This window comes from Corvus moneduloides, chromosome 6, assembly GCF_009650955.1.
Source record: "Corvus moneduloides isolate bCorMon1 chromosome 6, bCorMon1.pri, whole genome shotgun sequence".
In the NCBI taxonomy this organism is placed as follows: domain Eukaryota; kingdom Metazoa; phylum Chordata; class Aves; order Passeriformes; family Corvidae; genus Corvus; species Corvus moneduloides.
This window is the reverse complement of record NC_045481.1, coordinates 37,370,009-37,389,421: the sequence shown is the minus strand read 5'-3', so window position 1 is coordinate 37,389,421 and position 19,413 is coordinate 37,370,009. Positions and strand designations below refer to the sequence as shown.

Sequence of the window (19,413 nt, the reverse complement as noted above, 5' to 3'; positions counted from 1 at the left end):
AAACATTTATTTTTAGTAGGCTAGGGGTCCTCTGTAGTAATAGATGCTCCTGCTACCTCTTCAAGTGCTGTAACCCTCTCTAAAAGAGATATGATTTAAGGAAATAAATCAATGCATCTGTTAAATCTCACAGGATCATAGAATCATAGAATGGTTTGGGTTGGAAGGGACCCTAAAGATTACTTAGTTCCAATCCCCCTGCCATGGGCAGGGATACCTTCCACTAGACCAGGTGGAAACCCCATCAAAGCTCTGTCTAGTCTGGTCTTGAACTTTTCCAGGGATGGAGCATTCACAACTTCTCTGGGCAGGCTGCTCTGATGCCTCACCACCCTCACAGTAAAAAATTTCTTCCCAATAGCTAATCTACATCTACCCTCTTTCAGTTTAAAACCATTACCCCTTGCCCTATCACTACACTTCCTGATGAAGAGTCCCTCCCCATGTTTTCTGTAGGCCTCCTTTAGGTACTGGAGGCCCACTATAAGGTCTCCCCAGAGCCTTCTTTTCTCTCTTGTATTATACATTTAGTATGTTACTCTCTTCATCTCATTTCCTGTGCTGTAATTTAAGATCTCACTGTTAGTTGTCTTCTGTATGAGCTGAAGTTTGACGTTGCTATTTTTTTGTATGGCTGAACTGTGTGTGTAGTGAGAGAACATAAGTGTTATGTCTGTGTTGAAAATTGAGTGCTCAGCCTTTGGATTCTTTCTAGTTATACAAATGAAAGTAGTGACTTGGACAGGGTCACAATGCATGGCATATGTGGAACAGTACAAGTAGTTTTGCTTTCCCTTGCTTATGCAGGTTTTTCTGTTCACTGTATAATTGTGGACATGAGAACTTGTGAGGTAAGGACTGTCTGACTCTTCTGTGCTGAGGAACACACACTTTAAGCTTATGTTCCAGATTGTGATGGGAGGTCCAGCTGGCCTTTATTTTGCAGGCTGTACACCAAAACTAGAGATACTTTACCTGACCAAAGTCAATAAAGACTGAGACTAAAGCTCTCCTGAAGCATTTTCCTGCACTTTTAACCACAACCTGTCTATCCTCTATGCTGCTGCTTGGATTTTCCTGTTTTTCCTGAGTGGTAGACCTAGTCATTTGACTGGGATGGAAGAGAAAATCCCTGTTGTCTGTAGGATTCCCTTGCTTCCTTAAAGAAAGACCATAAGCAATGATCCCGATGCTGAGGTCTGCAAGGGTCTGAAGCTTTTCTCTGTGTGCTGTTTTGAAAGAAGTTATAATTGCTGTCCCACTTGCTTTTCCTTTATTCTGGGTTGGGGGATCCTCCATGGTGATGGTGCAGCAGGCTAGACTCCTGTGGTGCTGGTTTCTTCAGTTCTGTCAGCACACAGTCCAGTGGGGCCCTTTGAGTGGCGGGGTTTGTGTGCTGAGGGAATTGTGTCTGGAAGACTGGGAGCAACTGAATCCCTGAAGGGAAGGGTAAAGGAAACACAGAAAGAATGAAAAGGATTGCATTGTTGTCAGCCATGTTCTGCATGCTTGCAAACCCACAACAGACAGAGCAGAAAACTTTTTTATTCTCACTTCTATCTGGGCAAGGCAGGGGGAGGAAAACTGAGCAATGACACTGTGAACAGGGAGCTCCTCCTCCTATCTGGCCATTCTGCTTGGGCAGTGTCCATCCTCTTTTCTGTCCCTATGTCTTCTTCCTCCTTTCCCAAACTCTTTGACATTTTGAGGTGCACATTTGAGGTATAACACATTTTGCTTTTTCTCTTCCAGTACAAGCATGGTCTTTATGTATTTTGGGTCTTTTGATAAAGTATAATGTGTTTAAAGAGAAGGGAGAATTTATGGAAGAACCAGTACTGTTTTCTCCATGAAAATACCTATTCCTGATCTTGAGTGCTGTGCCCTCATTGCTGCCTGGGGGCTGGGAGAGTTCTTCCTTGTTGTGGCCTACATCTGCATTTGCTGATGGGAAATGAGTTTGCTCTGAGCTCCTGGTGGTTGTGAAACCAACATGTTTGTCATGGCTCAGACACCAAGTTCCTGCAGGCACTGGTGCCTGCTGATTTGTTCTTGATCATAGTCAATGTGGAAGAGGAATTGAATATAAATGTGAATTGTACTGTCTGCCAAATCAGTGTTCCCAGCTAATGCTGGGGAGGTTGTATATGGAGGTGAATGGGGAATAGTTTGAGCCTCATCTTTTCCCTGCTGCAGTGCTTGTACTGGATACGTGCCTGTAATTGAAATTAGTTCCTTTGCTTCTGAGCGAAGAAATTAAGTAATCTAAACAATTATATTTCCAGAAAAACATTGTAGTGGCAGCCAACAAAGTCTCAAGTAAAGTGACGGCAGTGTCATTCTCTGAGGATTGCAGTTACTTTGTCACTGCTGGAAATCGACATATCAAGTTCTGGTACCTGGATGACAGCAAAACCTCCAAGGTGAGAGAAAGTGCATCAAGGCCGAACTGTTAACAGCCATTTCCATCTTAGAGCAAGGTGGATTTTGCCCCAGTGAGCTGTGGGAAGTGGGAACTTTTTGATTTTGCTGGGATGCAAAGATAGCCTTCCACCTCTGGCTCTCAAGTCTCAGTCTCCCCATGGGCTGATAACACCAAAAGCTTGTCTTATCCTGCATTGAGGTAGGGCTGTGGCTCCTGGAGTTGCATAGAAGCATGCTTGTTCTTTAGTAGTCACATATACTGAAGGACAACTAAACCAGAAAAGAGCTGCAGTCATTTAACTCCTTGGAGCACAGAGGTAGGGAGAGCTATTTGACATTGGTATGAGCATCTCAGAAGGTTGTGAGTGTAATTTTGCAGCATCAACCAAAGTGTTTAAACTTTTAGCTGTTCTGCTATTCTCTGGGGGGCAGAATCCACCTATCGTGATTTTTCTGTGTGCTCATGAACAATTGCAAACATGAACAGCAAGTAAAACCTCTCCTTGTAGGCTGTTGACAGTTCTTTCTTTGAATCACTTCAGCACTCAGGGGTTGATGTTCTAAAAAAATCACTGTCTGCCTGAAGTGCCTTGCTGAATTTCTAACAAAGTGTTTTCCGTTGGTAGGTCAATGCCACAGTCCCCTTGCTGGGTCGCTCGGGATTGCTTGGAGAACTGAGGAACAACTTCTTTGCAGACGTGGCTTGTGGAAGGGGCAAAAAAGCTGACAGCACTTTCTGTATCACATCCTCAGGCCTGCTCTGTGAATTCAATGAAAAAAGGCTGCTAGACAAGTGGGTGGAGCTGAGGGTGAGTTTTACATCCTCTTATTCTGCAGTATTTGTGCCTGCTGAAGCAGAGCAGGAGCAACAAATAATAAAGGCACTCAGAGGTACAAGCTGACCACCAGCAATGAAAGTAATTGTGCCTCTGCCACCCTGTGCTTTGCTCTGGAAGGCCAGGAAAAATAGCGTTACTTCTTGGCAAAGGGATTTTATTAATCATTGAGGTTCTTTTATTCTCTTGTCTCAGCATTGCAGTGACTGTTTGACTGGCAAAGCAATGTCCTTATGGCAACTCCTGTATGGTCCCTCCTGCCTTGGCCTGGCCAAATAGGAGTTTTAGAAGGGTTCTGATTTCTGTCCAGTCTGCAGTGTCTTACTTGGCTTGTGCATCTCAAATGCAGGTTGCCAAGGTACTAGTTGATTTGGCTATTCTAAACCACCAGGTTGGCCCATAGTTAAGAATATGATCATGCTTGTTTTCCTTTCAACTGAATGTAACATGCCCACCTGAAAGGATCCAGTGTATTAAAATCAAGGGAAAAAGTCTGTCCACGCTTTCACTCAAGTGAAATGCCTCTTCTTTTCTTTCCTTTCCTTTCCTTTCCTCTCTAAAATCTGCCTTTCACTCTCGCTCAGAATACAGACAGCTTCACAGTAAGTTGAAAAAACTTTTTGCATTGAACTCATCCCCTTTCCTCCATTTTGTACTGTTTTCTGCCATTTGTACATATCCCAAAGGGAGGGGAAGAAAATCCATTTTGTTCTGTTTCTTGTCTTCTCCTGACAGGTAATGTGTTGGCGTGCTAGTACAGGGTGAGGTGCTGCTTGCTTGCCAGTGGTGTTGAATGTCACCGGAACAAAAGCAATGTTCAGAGTAGGACTCAGCTGGAGCAAATGTGTAGCTCTGCTGACCTCCCATCATAGTGGGTGGCAGAGAAACTGGGCTTTTTTCTAACTACTTGGGATCTGTAGTGGACCTTGGCTGGAAAGTTCTTCAGAAAGGAAAAATTGATTTTTAGGCTTTTCCTTACTCTCAGGGCTCGACTTCACTACAGCTTTTCTGACCATGACTCCTTTGTCTGTCAATTTGCTGTTCTCCCTGTCGTGTGTCTGGTGACCTTTGATGTGAGAGCACGTTTCTCATTTGCCCTCTCATGTGCTGTGTCCTCCTTAGACCACTGTGGCAAACTGCATCTCTGTGAATCATGACTACATCTTCTGTGGCTGCGCTGACGGCACCGTGCGGATTTTTAACCCTCTGAACCTTCACTTTGTCACCACTCTGCCAAAGCCACACTTCCTGGGAACAGACATCGCAAGTGTGACTGAGGCCAGGTACTGTGGAGAAGGGTGGAAGGGAGCAAGGGAGGCTTGTGGGGGTTAGAACTGTTCCCCAGACCTTTGCCATCTGGAGCATGCTCTTTTTATGGATTAAAATTGGCAGCCTGTTGCAGATCTCTCTGAGCTGTTGCAGCCTTGCCCTGTATGACTGGACTACAGCCCAAACCTGGTTGCTGGAGTACACAGCTTATCTTGCTCTTCATCTCCCTGGGGTTGCTCAGGTCTGGTGGCATTGACATTGCCACCACACCTGAGCATTTTGGCATTGGTTGCTATGAGCAGGCAGGCAGAGGGCACAAGATGCTGTGGCACGCTTCAGTTGTTTCTGTACCATGGCACATCCTTTGCTTATCACTCTCCTCCATAGCAATGATGTTGCTAAGAGATGCCCATGTTCTCATGGGGCATTTTCTCAAAGGCTCTCTTGCAATCTTTTATAGACTTAAATCTACTATTGTCTGTAATATTTCTTCTCCCTCAATCTTGTGCATTCTGCTGTCTTGTTTTCCTATCTTGCTCCAGTATCTTCTGTCTTGGCTTTCTATTTCTTACCTTTTGAGGTGAGTAATGTGATTTCTATGCAGTTCAGTCTGCCTCTTGTAGAGGGTGTTTGCCAGTCCTGGCTGGAGGCTTTCCCAGTGTTCTTCTGTTGCCCTCTTTCACTTCTGTCTCTAGTGGGGAAAGAAATCTAAAAACGATACGAATCCACCAGCCGTTATGCCACTGGGTATCTGGAGTCTCCATGTCTACAGATATATACTCTAAACTTTTCTTGGGAACTTTAGGTAAAGGTTCAAACAGTGAACTGTATAATCCTCCTCCAGAAGATAAGTGGGAGATAATGATGTTCCAGTAAGGGAGCTGGAAAAGGAACTCTCTTCAGTTTAAAATGTAAACAGTTTCTGGTAGTGCTAAAATCAAGCAGTTGTATATATGGACTTTTTGAAAAACTCTGCTATTCTCATGCATCAGTTAAGCAGAAATATTCATATGCATCTTAAATATGTATTTGTAGTGCTGATTACAATCTAACAACATTTTAAAATGAATTTATTACTTCCAAAGAAGCTTTAAAACACAGGACTCCTTATGTTCCCAAGCATGCCAGAGCCTCTCTGTGGGATGCCAGTTGCCTACAGTGAACTGCCCACGACTGTATCAATTACTTGATTTTTCAGTAGAATTTGGGCTGTGCTCTTCTGCTCTTCCAGCCCTCAAATCTTTGCAAGTGCAGAAGCAGGGCTTCAGTTGTTTGGTGTGCTACGTGCACTTTGGCTTCATGGGTGCTTTAAAATTACCAGTTCTCAACACCCTGGCACTCTGTCTGTAATTACCTTGCTCAATATCATGAGCAGCCTGTGGGATGGTTGAGTTCACCTCAGGGCAACAGAGAGCTCCTTTGTTTGCCTGGCAGCAGGATTGAACAGAGAACGCCTGTAGAAGAGATACAGGGTTCACATGGTCATGTGATCTTGGGCCACACCTGGGCAAAGAGGTGTTTACTGGCTCTACAGAATTCCTTTCTAAGTTACCATCAGAGAGCTTGCCTAACTAGAAAGGACATCTGCATTTTATGTTTTATATCCATCTGCAGTTGCTCATCTCACAAGCTGCTGCAAGCAGCACCATGCTGGCCTGTGTGTGGGGTGGGAGTGGAAGGGAAGCAGGTCAGGCAAGTGGCCACTGAAATGAACCATTCCTTTGTCCCTCGTGCTGATGTGCTCCTGTGTTTTGAGTGCAGTGCTTGTTCTTCTACTTGGCAAGAGCAGTTCCTGCTATTAGTAAACAAGATATAGTACCCACCAAAAGATGATTCTCTCTTTTCTCTTTGTTTTGAGATTATTTGACTTGGATTTTGCCACATGATTATGCAGGGCAAACTACGATGATTTCCAGTAATCATCAAGTGTCCTGTTTGGTCCTTCTTCAGGGAAAATCAGTCACATGTGGTGGGACTCTGTGTTGGATGGCAAGGAGAAAGACTTTTGCAATGGGACTTTGAGGCTTCTTTTGGACTCCGGTTGTTCAAGAGACAGGTCTTCCTGGCCAGCTACTCTCTCTCTATATGCCACAGTGTATTGTTCACCTCAACAGTGCCCTGTGGAGAATCTGAGCTCTCCTGTTTGAGCTCCTTGCCCTGACTCCTAGAGAGCACAAATTAACCAGGCTGTTGTTCTCTCTTTGTGCAGCCGTCTTTTCTCTGGTGTGGCTGATGCGAAGTATCCAGACACAATTGCCTTGACCTTTGACCCCACCAACCAGTGGCTTTCCTGTGTATACAATGACCACAGCCTGTATGTGTGGGATGTCAAAGACCCGAAGAAAGTGGGCAAGGTGTACTCTGCTTTGTATCACTCTTCCTGTGTGTGGAACATTGAGGTATGTTGTCTGCAGACACAGGTGTTGGATTGTGAGTTGCAGCTGAGAAAGTCATCAGACGAACTACCAAATTTGAATGCAAACACTTACTGTAGAAGGAAAGAATTGACTCAAATTTTCACCTGTGGTTGGTGTGTTTGCTACTGGGCCTGAGAACAGTTCTTTGGCTGCACTGCAACAGCTGACTGATTGTGTGAGATGCAGTGTGCTACTGAAAAAAAAATCTCGCCATTAAAAAGTGAGAGGTGGGAGAAGAAGCAGAATTGAACAAAGCTGAATACAGAGCCTCCTTTTAGAGGATGCAAAAGAGATTATTGCTGACCTCAAAAAATTGCTTGAGATCTGTGGTGAACAAGTGCTTCAAAAAACCATGAAACAGTGATGAAGTCTGAACTCTGGTCCTCCTTAACATATTCACCAGAACATGTGGAAATAGTCTCTCAAGTGTCTGTCATCTTCCAGTCTGTCTAGCTGGCTTTCCCTCAGAGGGACAGAGGGAAGAAAAGGAGGTATAGGAAGCAGTGCAGTTGTTAATATGTTGAAATATGTCTAACGGTGGTCAGGAAAGGGGAAAGTGGAAAGAAAGTGGAAGAGGTTGAGAACTCTGTTATTATTTATTAATTGCATCACACCCTTTCCTTCTGAATTATAAATAGACAGTAGTAGATGAAAGTTGCAAACAACAGTGCAAGGTGGTTATTGCATGGTCATTGTCTGGGATTTGAGGTGCTCTCTTTGAACTATTAGAAACAAAGGATACTGGCTTGTTGCATGCTTCTTAAGGAGGTTTTTCTGTGATCAGGGAAGCTCAGTGAACATTTGTTTGAAGTCAGTATGAAACTCTGGTCTGCAAAGAGGTTTTTATCAGAACTGTCTGGCTTTCATGTTTAGAAAACAGAAGACAACCCTTTTGTCTCATTTTTTTTTGAAATTTGCTACCAGTATCTAGAATGGCAGATGCCAGGCAGTATTATTCAGGGGTTGATTTTACCTGCCCTTAGATGTATCCAGAGGTGAAGGACAACAATCAGCCCTGCCTCCCCCCTGGTTCTTTCATCACCTGCTCCTCTGACAACACCATTCGTCTGTGGAACACTGAAAGCTCCAACATCCATGGCACAGCCCTGCACCGCAACATCCTCAGCAATGTAAGAACCTAGGTTTGGATTGCCTCCTTGTCCTTGGGGTTGCTCTTCTTCACACACAGGTATTCCCAAGTTAAGGCCCAAATTTCTTTGGATCTCCAAGTCAACACAGGTTTCTCTGTAAACTGAGCACAAATCTGGTTACATGTATGAACCTGAAGAAACATGAAAGGAGTACTGGGTGGAAGGACAGTTTGTCTGAAGCAGTCCTGGGGACTATTGCTGTTTTCATAAACTGCCCATGGATTCATCAAGCTTAGTCTCTTCCATAAGGGCCATATGCTTCAGGAGAGCTGGTTCTCTTTTTCTGCATCTCTGTGATGTGTAACCACTTTTAAGATTTGTTTGGAAAAGGTGCATTAAATGAAGCAGAGGTTGGGGAGAACTGAATGAAAAACAGCTTGCACTCACTTCATCTATATAAGAGGGAGCATAATCATAGAGGACAGTGACTACATATGGACATTTGCTTCAGATCATGGAAGATCTGTGGACACAGCAGTCCTGATCTCAGGAAGCAAGTGGAAAAAATTCTTGCTTTTTCTGTCACTTCTCAGAAGGCTGACTTAGATGATCCCTAGAAGTCTTTCAGATTCCTGCTGCATGCCCTAATATGTTGTAATCACTAATCCCAGAGGTCATCAGTAGTGCAGGAGATGCTGTTAGTTTCTAGCTTGAGTCTTTTGAAAAGGGTGATCGTGAGATACAGCTGGAAACTTTCATCCTACAATATGAAGGTGCTTAGTGCTTGCTGCTAGATAAGAGGTCCTACCAGTTACACCATTATTGCCAATAAAATGTTTATGTTGGCCAGGAGCTCAGTTTCTAAGGCAGATGCTTTGCTTTAATATTTGGTAACTAGTAAATATTTCTGGGTGTATTGTGTCCCCAGGACTTGATGAAAATCATCTATGTAGATGACAACACTCAGGTACTTCTGGACACTGATTACAACTCAGCAGGAAGTGCAGAGAAAGCTGATGCACAAGTGCTGGATACAAAGGTGGGGATACGCACGGTCTGTGTGAGTCCCAGCGGGGAGCACCTGGCCTCAGGGGACAGGATAGGCACTCTCAGGTAATCCCATAAACCTTCTTATGCAGATTGCAGTCTGCTCAGACATGAGAATCAGAAACAGGTATTGTTAATTTAATAAACGTACTGAAATGAGCCATGTTGTGTCTTAGAATATATGAGTTGCAGTCTCTGAAGGAAATGCTGAAGGTGGAAGCCCATGACTCTGAGATCCTATGTCTGGAATACTCCAAACCCGACACAGGTAAATGCAGTTGAGCTGATTCCCCTTTGCCTATAAATGTAATGTTGATCAAGTCAGAATGTCCAACTATGGTATGTTAGAATTATCATGGTGAGCTACTCCTGAATTTCAGAGCAGGCTTGTAGTGTTGGGCCAGTAGGGCCAGCCTTTGAAAAAAGTCTTCTTTCTCTTACTTTGTATTGGAATATTGTATGTTGAGATTGAAACTTTTTCTGTTTAGTATTATAATGTGCAATTCAAGGGTGTTACTTTGTGTCTGTCTATGCAGTTAGCTACAGTATAATGTTTTGTCCCTAAGATGACTTGGGAAGCTGTTTTAAAAATGACTTTAAGTCATGATCTTGCACTCTTTTTAACTTTCTGACAGGTTTAAAGCTCTTAGCCTCAGCCAGTCGGGATAGATTGATTCATGTCTTGGATGCTGGGAAGGACTATAGCCTGCAGCAAACCCTGGATGAACATTCTTCTTCCATCACTGCAGTGAAGTTTGCAGGTAGAAAATTATGGCCTCCCTCCAAAACTGGGTTTGAGCACTGCTGTTGTCCCGTTGTGTCTGTAAAGTAATTTCAGCTACTTAAATACTGGGCTAGGTCAATTTGAAGCTGCATCTGGGGGTTTTTTTTGGTCATCTTTTTTAGTTGCAGTCCTGAAAGAAGGTGATACTTGCCTTCTTTTCTGGTTTTGCTTTCTTTTCCTCTCCTTCTTCCTCCCAGAAAAAACCTCTCCTGAAAGTCCTCAGCATTTCTTTGGAAAACTGTTTTCTCTAATTATTTACTCCCTTTAACTAATTTCAGAGGACTACATGTTGCTCTTATTTAGGAGAACTGTGAACAGTTGTCCAAAAAAAATCCCCAAACACACACAAAAAAAGTTTTGAGTAAAGTAAATTTGTCATTGCAAACCACTGTAAGAGTCTGCATTCCTGGTAATGGAGCACATTTTATCCCCAGCACCCAGTTGCTACTGATGGTCAGATACCAGTTGGGAACAGCAAGAGTTGGCTGCTCTGTCAGGAAAAGCCAGTAGCCAGGAGTGACAGGAAGGCAGGCAAAGGTAGTGGCCTTTTCCACTGGTAGTGGGAAAGTACCACAGGATGTGAACAGGAACAGATCAAGTCCAGTGGCGGTAACTAGGTACAGCCAGTAGTCCAGGTCACCAGACAAATCCATAGTGATAAGACTATGAATTCAAGCAATTCAAGGTCTTGATCAGTCTGGAGTGGTCAGGGACAGCTACAGTTCAGTGCCTGCCAGGCAAGTTCACAGCAGCAAGGCAAGATGGAGTTCAGACCAGGAAGGTGAGTCCATGGGCTGGGTCAGGATTCAGATCATTGTGGGTATGTGTCCAGGCACAGCTGTGGCTGCAATGCTGCTGCCGTGTAGCTCAGCTGGGGCTCAAGGATGAGAACCTCAGCTTGAAAACTGCTCCTGAGTGAAGGGATTCTCTGAAGCTTCACAGCACGGGCTCCCCAACACAACTGTGTGACTTTTCCAAGTTTTTTTCTGGAGGAGCTCCAAGGCCAGCAAAAGTTGCTCTGACAGATCTGTCTTATCAGTGAGCTGGCCTTGAATGCAGCCAGCTGACTTCCTGGGAGATGAGGGAAGTGGGCTCAAGGGCTGGCAGCTAAAGCCTTTGTGCTGGTCTATGAGCCAAGTGCAGGCATGCTCTAAGTGGGTGCAGTCCAAGGGCCTGTGTGATGTTGGATGCATTGTCGCTGCTTAGAGTTTTATCAGGTGTTGCTTTGATGAAGGAGCTGATTGGTTACATAAGAGTCCTAAGGGAAGAAGGGAAGCCTGCCCCTGCAGTTAGATAGGGCAGCAAGAAACGTGTGACCAAGTCTAAGGTCTGAAAAGTGCCTATTGCTTTTACAGAGTGTGCATGTGCCATGTTGCCACAGAGTGCTGTGGCACACAGAGGTATGAGCATATTGGTGAGGGAGAAGACAGAATTACATCCTAATCTGTCCTGTAAAGCTTCTGTGTTAAGGCCTCATGCACTCTGAGCATAAAAGACAAATGTCCCTGAGAAGGGGCTTCTGTTTTGCTGCTTGGGGAGGAGTCAGTCTTAGCTAATCAAGACTGGAATAAATGAGCAGTGGTATAAATTGAAACATTTCCTCCACCTTGTGTATGTGTTTATCTTTTGTCTCCTGCCTTTTCTCTCCAGCCAACGATGGGAAAGTGAGAATGATAAGCTGTGGGGCGGACAAGAGCATCTATTTCCGCACTGCGCAGAAGGTAACCTTATCACAGCTTTTTCTACAGTTCTAATTTATAATCTCTCCACAAAGGAGTTACTTCAAAGAATGATATCAGAATTTCTGTATGAGCTTGTTGCTATTTCAGCCTCAGTGCCTCCTGCTGACTCGATAGAAGAGATTACATTCAGAGAACTAGTTCTGTGAAGCACGCAGCTACTCCCAGCCTGACCTCTCCCAGCAAGATGTGAAACACCGAACTGTTAGGATATCTGCTTTTCTTTCACTGCCAGACCTATTGTGAGGACTGGTGAAAGAGTATGTGCTGGAGGGAAGAGTTCCATGTGCCTCCAGTCTCATCTGTTCCCAGCAGCTCCCTGGGAAGGATTGTTTTGTGCTGGCTGTGTGAGAAGACTCATCTGGATTTACTTGTTTTTAAAAACGGATTACCTACTTGATTTTGACACAGTTTTTATCTGTGTGTTTAGACAGGAGAAGGGGTCCAGTTTACCCGAACACATCACATTGTTAGGAAGACCACACTTTATGACATGGATGTGGACCCCAGCTGGAAATACGCAGCTATTGGATGCCAGGATCGTAACATAAGGTTAGTTTCCTTCTCATCTTGAAAATATTTTTGCAGTCATAAACAAGGGAGCCCCATCTCCATCATTATTCCTCTCAGTTCTTTGATACAGCATTTTCAGACAGATCTGAGGCACTGTGAGGTTGAACTCTGCCTTTCCCCTCACTGATAAAAAGCTGTGACTATGTGCAATGCCCATGGGACTCTTGGCTACTCATTGCAAAGGTTTTCTACTGGGAGAGCAAGTGTGCCTTCCTTGGCACATCATTGAGCTGTGGGGCAAGAACTTCTGCACTGTGGTAATTTTGGTTTTGAAGGTACTTAGTGAAAAGCTGTGAGGTCCTGTGAAATACCTGGGATTGTGGGAACCTAAAACTGAATTAGATGTGACTGTCATTGAACAAGTGGAGTCTGTTCTCTGTTCCTTTTTTATCCATTTCTCCAATCAGTCTGAATGAAAGCAAAGGAGTCTCTCTGTAGTTGTGTGTCTCCTATTATAGCTGTATGAGATGGTACGAGTTTTGGTCATAGCTAAATATTCCTACTGGATGTGATTTGGTTTTGTATTCTAACATAAATAAAGTGTCTTGCTCTCTTTGGTCTAGTATGAAGGAGGCCAGGTATTTTTACAGCAGTGAGGACTGATTGATTATTGGCTTGGGAATAAATCATCAATTTTAATTCAGATGATCTGCCTCTGCATTACTTTTGAGGTTTTTTCTTGAACCATTTAACTGATTGGTGATAATACTTCATGGAGATAATTTCTCCACTTCCTGTAGCTTGGCCCTGTTTCCTGTATTTTATGTGGAATGAGGAACAGGGAGAGAAAAGGATCCTGGTGACAAGAGCCCCAGAGCAGTACCTGGGCAAAAATGAGCCATGTTATCTTATGTCACTCCCTCAGGGTTTTCAACATAAGCAGTGGGAAGCAGAAGAAGCTTTACAAGGGATCCCAAGGTGAAGATGGCACCCTTATCAAAGTAAGCTGTTTTCTTTTCCTTCCATTTTCAGTTTTTTTTCAGCTTCTCTGAATGCAGCTCAGGGGCAAGAAAATGAAATACAAATCTGAATACAGTAATTTGTTTTTTTTTTTTTTTTACTTGCTCCATACTCTGTCCTTTACCCTGCTGCTGCTGCTTCTTTCTATTTCCACCCTTAAGGGCTGGTAATGTATTTGGGTTTCATGAGGCTAAAACAGGAAAAGAGTCAATGAATGCTGAAGCTGATGTATGATTTTTCTCTCTGTCCTGTTTCTGAAGTGAGTCACTGGACCATGCTGTAAAAACAAGTGGAACTGCACCAATATCTGTCAGGAGATGGTTTAATCCATTTAATTTGATATTTTACTTTCTACTCCAGAGACCTCATTCTGGGTTTCTTGACTGGTTTTGTTAGTGGAATTAGTTAGTTTTGTTAGTTAGTTTTTAAAGTGGAAATGCCTGTTGATCAGTGTTTGTGAAGTCGATTTCAGAGGGCAAATACAAGGGAAACTCTTTGAGTTGATAAAATTAAATAGCATCTGCCCTGAAAAGCTTGGGTCTTGGAGTTCTGGACAAGCCTGGTACTTCTTAGAGAGCGTCTGTGGATGTTTTCTACCTGCTGAGTGCATCCAGGCCTTGGGCCAGCATAGCATGCCTGTTTCTGCCACTATCCAGGGCTTACCCTGGTAAATCTGATGTGTACAAGATTCACAGTTGAGTGGAAGAACTGCATTCTTGTCTATCTATAAAGAGGGAAAACCAGTTGACAAAATCAAAATATCTCTCAGGTTAAGTTGCCAAATAAGCTTCTTCATTGTATTTTTATTTTTCACTGATAATTTTTCTACTGCTATAATGCAGTAGTATAATTATTAGGGCCTGGAAGGAATGTCCTTTGAGGAGCAGCTGAGGACATTGGGCTTACCTGGTTTGGAGAGGAAGAGGCTGAAGGGTGACCACATTGCTCTCTACAGCTTCCTGAGGAGGGGACACAGAGAGGGAGGTGCTGAGCTCTTCTCCCTGGGATCCAGTGACAGGATATATGGAAATGGTTCAAATTTGCAGTGGGGAGGTTTAGTCTGGACATTAGGAAGCATTTCTTTCCTGAGAGTTTGGTAAAACACTGGGACAGATGTCCTGGAGAGGTGGTCAATGCCCCAAGCCTGAGAGTGTTGAAGATGTGTTTGATCAATGCGCTTAATAACAAGCTTTAATTTGGTCAACTCTGAACTGGTCAGGCAGGAATAGATGATAGTTGTAGTTCCCTTCTAGTTGAAATTATTGATGGGTGTAAATAACTGGGTAAAAAGGGAGGGGAAAACAAACAATTTTGTTCAGTGTCAGTTCTTCTGTTTTACAGAGAATGAAAAATTCTTTCTCTTTGCCTATTATAATTCCTACAAATTTTTTATAAGCCAGAGTAAAGAAAATGAAAAATTGATGCTACACTTTAAATTGCTGATAAGCTTAGGTGCTTGATTAGATCTTTCTCAGACAAGAAACCATGAAATGTTCTGAGAGCTGGATTTTTTGTTTTTAATATCCTTTTTGGTGTTGTTTTTTTTTTTTTTTAATGTGTATCTCAATTACTTTTACTGTTGTTTTGCTCATTTTTAAGACAATTATGTAACCAAGGGATTATGGTTGTCTCTGGAATTTAAACTTCCTTGGCATGTTATTCTGAGATCATAATACACATTGCAGTTTAATGAGTAGAACCCAAACAGTGATGCTGGAAGCAAACATCAACAAAATAAACATAAGGAACCAGAAGAATTACCATTATTTAAATACCATGTCTCCCTTGAAAAACATAGTTTTCCCTCTCAGTTCCTTAAAACTCTATAAAAGACAGAGCAGGACATTGGGTGACAGTAACTGTATTTGCTGTGTAGTGCTGCTTTAGACCTGGTCAGGCATTTTCAGGGGATTTTCTATTTGATCCAAGATAAAGCAACAAATAGGTGCATATGAAAAAACACACAATGAACAAAATAGCTGAAAAATGGGAGTTGCAAATGTTGGAGTTGTGACAGCATCATTATTGAAGTTCCTTGGCAGTGTTGAGTTCTTTTTTGCTTTCTCTCCTGAAGACTTGAATCCTGTAATATTTCACTTAACTCTGTCAGATGTGATTTTTTTTTTCTTTTTTTATGGTGTGTGTGTTTTGGGGTTGGGGGTGTTCTTGTTGTTTTGTTTTGATCTTAACATAGAAGAAAGTAAGACCCCAATGGTTAGAAGAAAGTAGGAGAGAGGTAGAGGTCTGTCCACTGGTGGCAATGCCTTCACAGTCATGAAGGCATTTAATTTAAGTGCCTTCAGTCTCTGATTAGGTTGGAGAGACTCCTAGAAGTCTAGTCAGGATTAGGTAGGAGATTTGTCCTGGAATGCTGGATAGGGTGGTACTCAGTTGGAATCCTGTGGGCGCTACTTGCATTTTATTCTGACTGTCTTGGGTGTTCTGGACTATTTTCATGTAGTTTGAAGGTAGTTTCTCACCAGATCTTTGCATTCCTCTGGTCTCCTAAACCAGGTGCAAACAGACCCTTCTGGTCTTTACATTGCAACCAGTTGTTCTGACAAGAACCTCTCCATCTTTGATTTCTATTCTGGCGAGTGTGTTGCAACCATGTATGGACACTCAGGTAAGGCTTGTAACCTTCTAGAAATGCATTTTTTTCTGCTGATGACTATATAGTAGGGTCTGATACTAGTCAAAGCTTTCTGAAGATTCCTCCCCACCAAAGTTTACCTAATTGGTATTTTTGAGTAGGTTGTAGTTGGATGAAATTGTAATAGCCTATTTTATTGCAAGTTCAATTTTTGCATTTTGCACACAAGTGCACACACACACAAATGTCAAGCCATGTATTTACTTACACAGTTTTTCTAATAGCCTATAAGGTAGTCTGTGTTTTTTTCAGTGTATTCAGTTTCATTATGATATACCCTCAGCTCCTACCATGCAGGAGCTGTTCTATTATAGGCTAAAAGAGAATTCAGTCTTCATGTATATTTTGCCGTGGGGTCCCCTTCCTATGTCAAGCCTAGATTCTTGGTTAAATGGTTATAGTAATTGGGGCATATTGATCTGTGAAGTGTGAATTACTGAATATAGCTAGCCTATTTGGCTAATGATCTCTTCTGTCCATTTCAATAATTCAGGGAAGATTGGTTTTTTTGTGCTTTACTTCACACAGAGATTGTAACTGGGATGAAATTCAGTAATGACTGCAAACATCTGATCTCTGTTTCTGGTGACAGGTAAGAGGTTTTGCTTGTTTGTAATACTGGCTCATGCCATCTCATACTGGATCTAGGATGTCCTTAAGAAAGGTATATTTTTTTTTTTTTTTTAGGGATGTTTTATGAATTCCAAATAAATCTGATAGCTTTCTGAATCCTAAATGTGTGCTGTTGGCAAAGCTCACAGAGTTTATGTTATGAAATACCCATGTGAAGTATTTTCCTTTTCTAAGTGTAAATACTATTCTCTGCTGGAAAGGGGACAGAGACGTGACCTGTTTCCTGACCAGCCTTCAGGTCTGTAATATAAGGCATCTTGTGCTATTTTTGCTAGTAGTGCCGAAACTTTTTCTTGCACTACTCCTGTTGGTGAGGTTTCACCAGGTGAAAGAGCTTGTTTAGCAGCAAAAGGGACAGGCCTGTCCCCGCTTTTTGATCCTGTCCATATGGTCCTCTTCCCGCTCCCCTGAGTCAGCAGTGGTGCAGCTGACCCCTCATTCAGCTGATTCAGGTCACTACATCACTACTCCCCTGAGATGAGTTTCTGCACATTTAGTGAGCTAAATCAGTTCACTAAAAGCTTAAGTAATCACCAGACTGAGCCCAAGGGAAAAAGGAGAATATGTGCCTAGTATGATGATTGTATAGGTGAGTGGAGCCACTATTTCTGGAATCAGTGAATGCTTAAATCAGCTGAACTGGATAAAATTTTTCTTTTGAGAAAGATGGTTCCTGGGGTGCTATTGCAAGTTCAGAGCAACCCAGATTCTCTCTCTCTCTCTTTTTTTTTTTTTTTTTTAATTAATAAAACACAACTGAATTGGAAAGAGGGTTTTAGAGGGTGTTGTTACAGAACATAGAATATATCACATGAAATCTCATCAGTTGGTTGCTTCTGTCTTTCAGTAATAAACAAATTATTTAGATTTCCTCTTTCTTTTCCTTTCATGTGGCTAAATAGTTTAGGGAAAAAAGTTGCAGGAGAGAGAATCCTTTTGTTGTGAACTTCTGACAAATTCCAGAAACATGGAAGGTTTGAAATCCCTAGTGATCCTTGTGATTTAGTGCAACATTCTTTTGTTGACATTTCCATGAGAAAAAGGGTCATTTTCTTCACTAAGGGTATGCAGGAGTTGGATGAGAAGTGAGGAAAGGATGCATGAAGAAGTCTGCTATAAAGAGATGAGAAAGCATCTTTTTCAAAGGAGAACAGGGAAAATAGTCTGTTCACACACAGCAGCATGTGCAAAGAATAGAGCTGAGAATAGAAAGAAAAACAGAGATGAGAAAAGACACAAGGACTGTGAGATTCATGTGAGAAAAGTAATGCAAAGTAAGAAAAAACAAAACAAAACCCCCTCCCCAACCCCAGCAAAATAAGGGGTAGGTGGGTGCTCGTTTCTGTAGAGTTTATGTTGAGTGCACGTTGTTTGCTGCTTATCTCTAGGTTTGATAACTGCGGGCGTGGGATTAACGAACAAGCCAGATTTGCTTTCAGAATTTTGTTTCCTCCATTTCAGTACCTTTTCAGCAGCAGATTATGGTTGCTGTTACTTGCAGAGAGCTGCTCCTTGAGGGGAAACAGCTGGCTGCCCTGGGTTGCCATGGTTCCCAGACACAGTGCCTCAGCCCTTTCTCCTGGTTGAAAAGCTCCAGTGGGAGGATGACAGTGTGTTCACAGGCAATGGGGGAAGTGTCTGTATGTGATTTCAGTAGCTGGGAGTGGTGCTCCTGAGCATGGCACTGGGGACAAGAAGGGAAGTTTTAGTTTTGCTCTAAAATCTCCACAGACTGCAGACAGGGGTTTATGGGCTTTTTTGGTGTGATATGGTTAAAACCTTTTAAATTGTTTCCTCATGAGAGAGAAAAAAATGAAGAACATTCAGGTATTCAGTATCCTAGCACTTTTGACATTTGCCTCAGGTCAGGGAGACCAAAGTTCATGGTCGTTGTTCAAAATGGCAAAGCAAATTAATGTTTACATTCTATCAAGAAAAGAGGGAGAAGTCAGTAATTGAAAAGTCTTCTGTGTATTGGAGTACTGGCACTGATGGGTCTTGAAAAACTGAATTAAATCCTCTTTGGATTCCAAAGCAGGGTGCAGGATTTTATAAGTGATAGCCAAAACACCATCTCTGTTTCTACATCAGTGTAGGTATACCCAGCTAGACAGGAAAGATGACTGAGATGAAAAGAATTAGTTAGCACTAGGGTCAAATTTCAAAGACAATGCTGGTCATTTTACTTTCTAGTAGCTGAACATGAGATATGGTATTCTTTAATGTGATGAGGAATATATTTTTTTAAGCTGAATTTCTGAAGAAATTCATGAAATGAGACCACACTGTTGGTTTCCTTCTCTCAAATGCTTTTGAATCTGTTGACCAAACTCAGTCAAATTTCACAGAACATTCTGAATTGGAAGGGGCCCACAAGGATCATCAAATCCAGCTCTTAAGTGAATGGCCCATACAGGGATTGAATTTATAGCCTTGGTGTTATTAGCACTGTGCTCTGACGTGCTGAGCTAATGGCTGCGTAAATTCTGTGCAAGTGTCCTGTATGGAGTCCCAAGTAAAATATTAGGAGCACCCTGACTGCAAAAAGTACTGCCACATGAGCTTAACTGTTATTACAGCACAGAGACTCCATGGGATGGTGGGCATTAGGAAGGCCTTGCCTTTGTGGGGGTAGTGGCAGTCAGAGACTTCATCCACTGGTAGAGGATGCAAGGGACATCTGTAGGCTCCACTTACCCTGGTGACCATGGAGGGACTTGTTACAGCATTTCCTTTAGCAGCTGGTCAGATAGTCAAATAAAGGTATGGGATCAGAGACAGGTCTGTGTAAATATCTCTGCAGTTGCTCTCGCTCATAGAGAGTCTTTGACAGGCAGGTTCAACCCTTTTGTCATGAGGCTTGTGATGGGATTGAGTTTTTTTGAAGCTGTTTCTGCGTGTGTCTCTCTGCTGCAGACAGAAGGGCTCTTGTTTGTCTCTGCAGTGGGAATTAGTACCAATAAACTTAACTGAGACTTGGTGCCAGC

General features: G+C 42.6%; 1 protein-coding gene across 6 annotated transcripts in view; it reads left to right on the top strand.

Annotated features, from left to right (window-relative positions):
- The window catches only part of MAPKBP1 (mitogen-activated protein kinase binding protein 1), a 103,109-nt gene that overhangs the window by 58,008 nt on the left and 25,688 nt on the right, over window positions 1-19,413 (top strand). For 5 of the 6 annotated variants that reach the window (XM_032111255.1, XM_032111256.1, XM_032111254.1 and 2 more), the window contains exons 7-20: window positions 2,286-2,423; window positions 3,051-3,233; window positions 3,845-3,862; window positions 4,383-4,543; window positions 6,739-6,928; window positions 7,930-8,076; window positions 8,966-9,150; window positions 9,261-9,352; window positions 9,720-9,845; window positions 11,519-11,589; window positions 12,038-12,159; window positions 13,046-13,121; window positions 15,655-15,766; window positions 16,322-16,385. In XM_032111255.1, the coding sequence (XP_031967146.1) occupies window positions 2,286-2,423; window positions 3,051-3,233; window positions 3,845-3,862; window positions 4,383-4,543; window positions 6,739-6,928; window positions 7,930-8,076; window positions 8,966-9,150; window positions 9,261-9,352; window positions 9,720-9,845; window positions 11,519-11,589; window positions 12,038-12,159; window positions 13,046-13,121; window positions 15,655-15,766; window positions 16,322-16,385 (1,685 nt within the window). The remainder of the gene's footprint in view (window positions 1-2,285; window positions 2,424-3,050; window positions 3,234-3,844; window positions 3,863-4,382; window positions 4,544-6,738; window positions 6,929-7,929; window positions 8,077-8,965; window positions 9,151-9,260; window positions 9,353-9,719; window positions 9,846-11,518; window positions 11,590-12,037; window positions 12,160-13,045; window positions 13,122-15,654; window positions 15,767-16,321; window positions 16,386-19,413) is intronic. The other variant, XM_032111253.1, reaches the window with a different exon arrangement.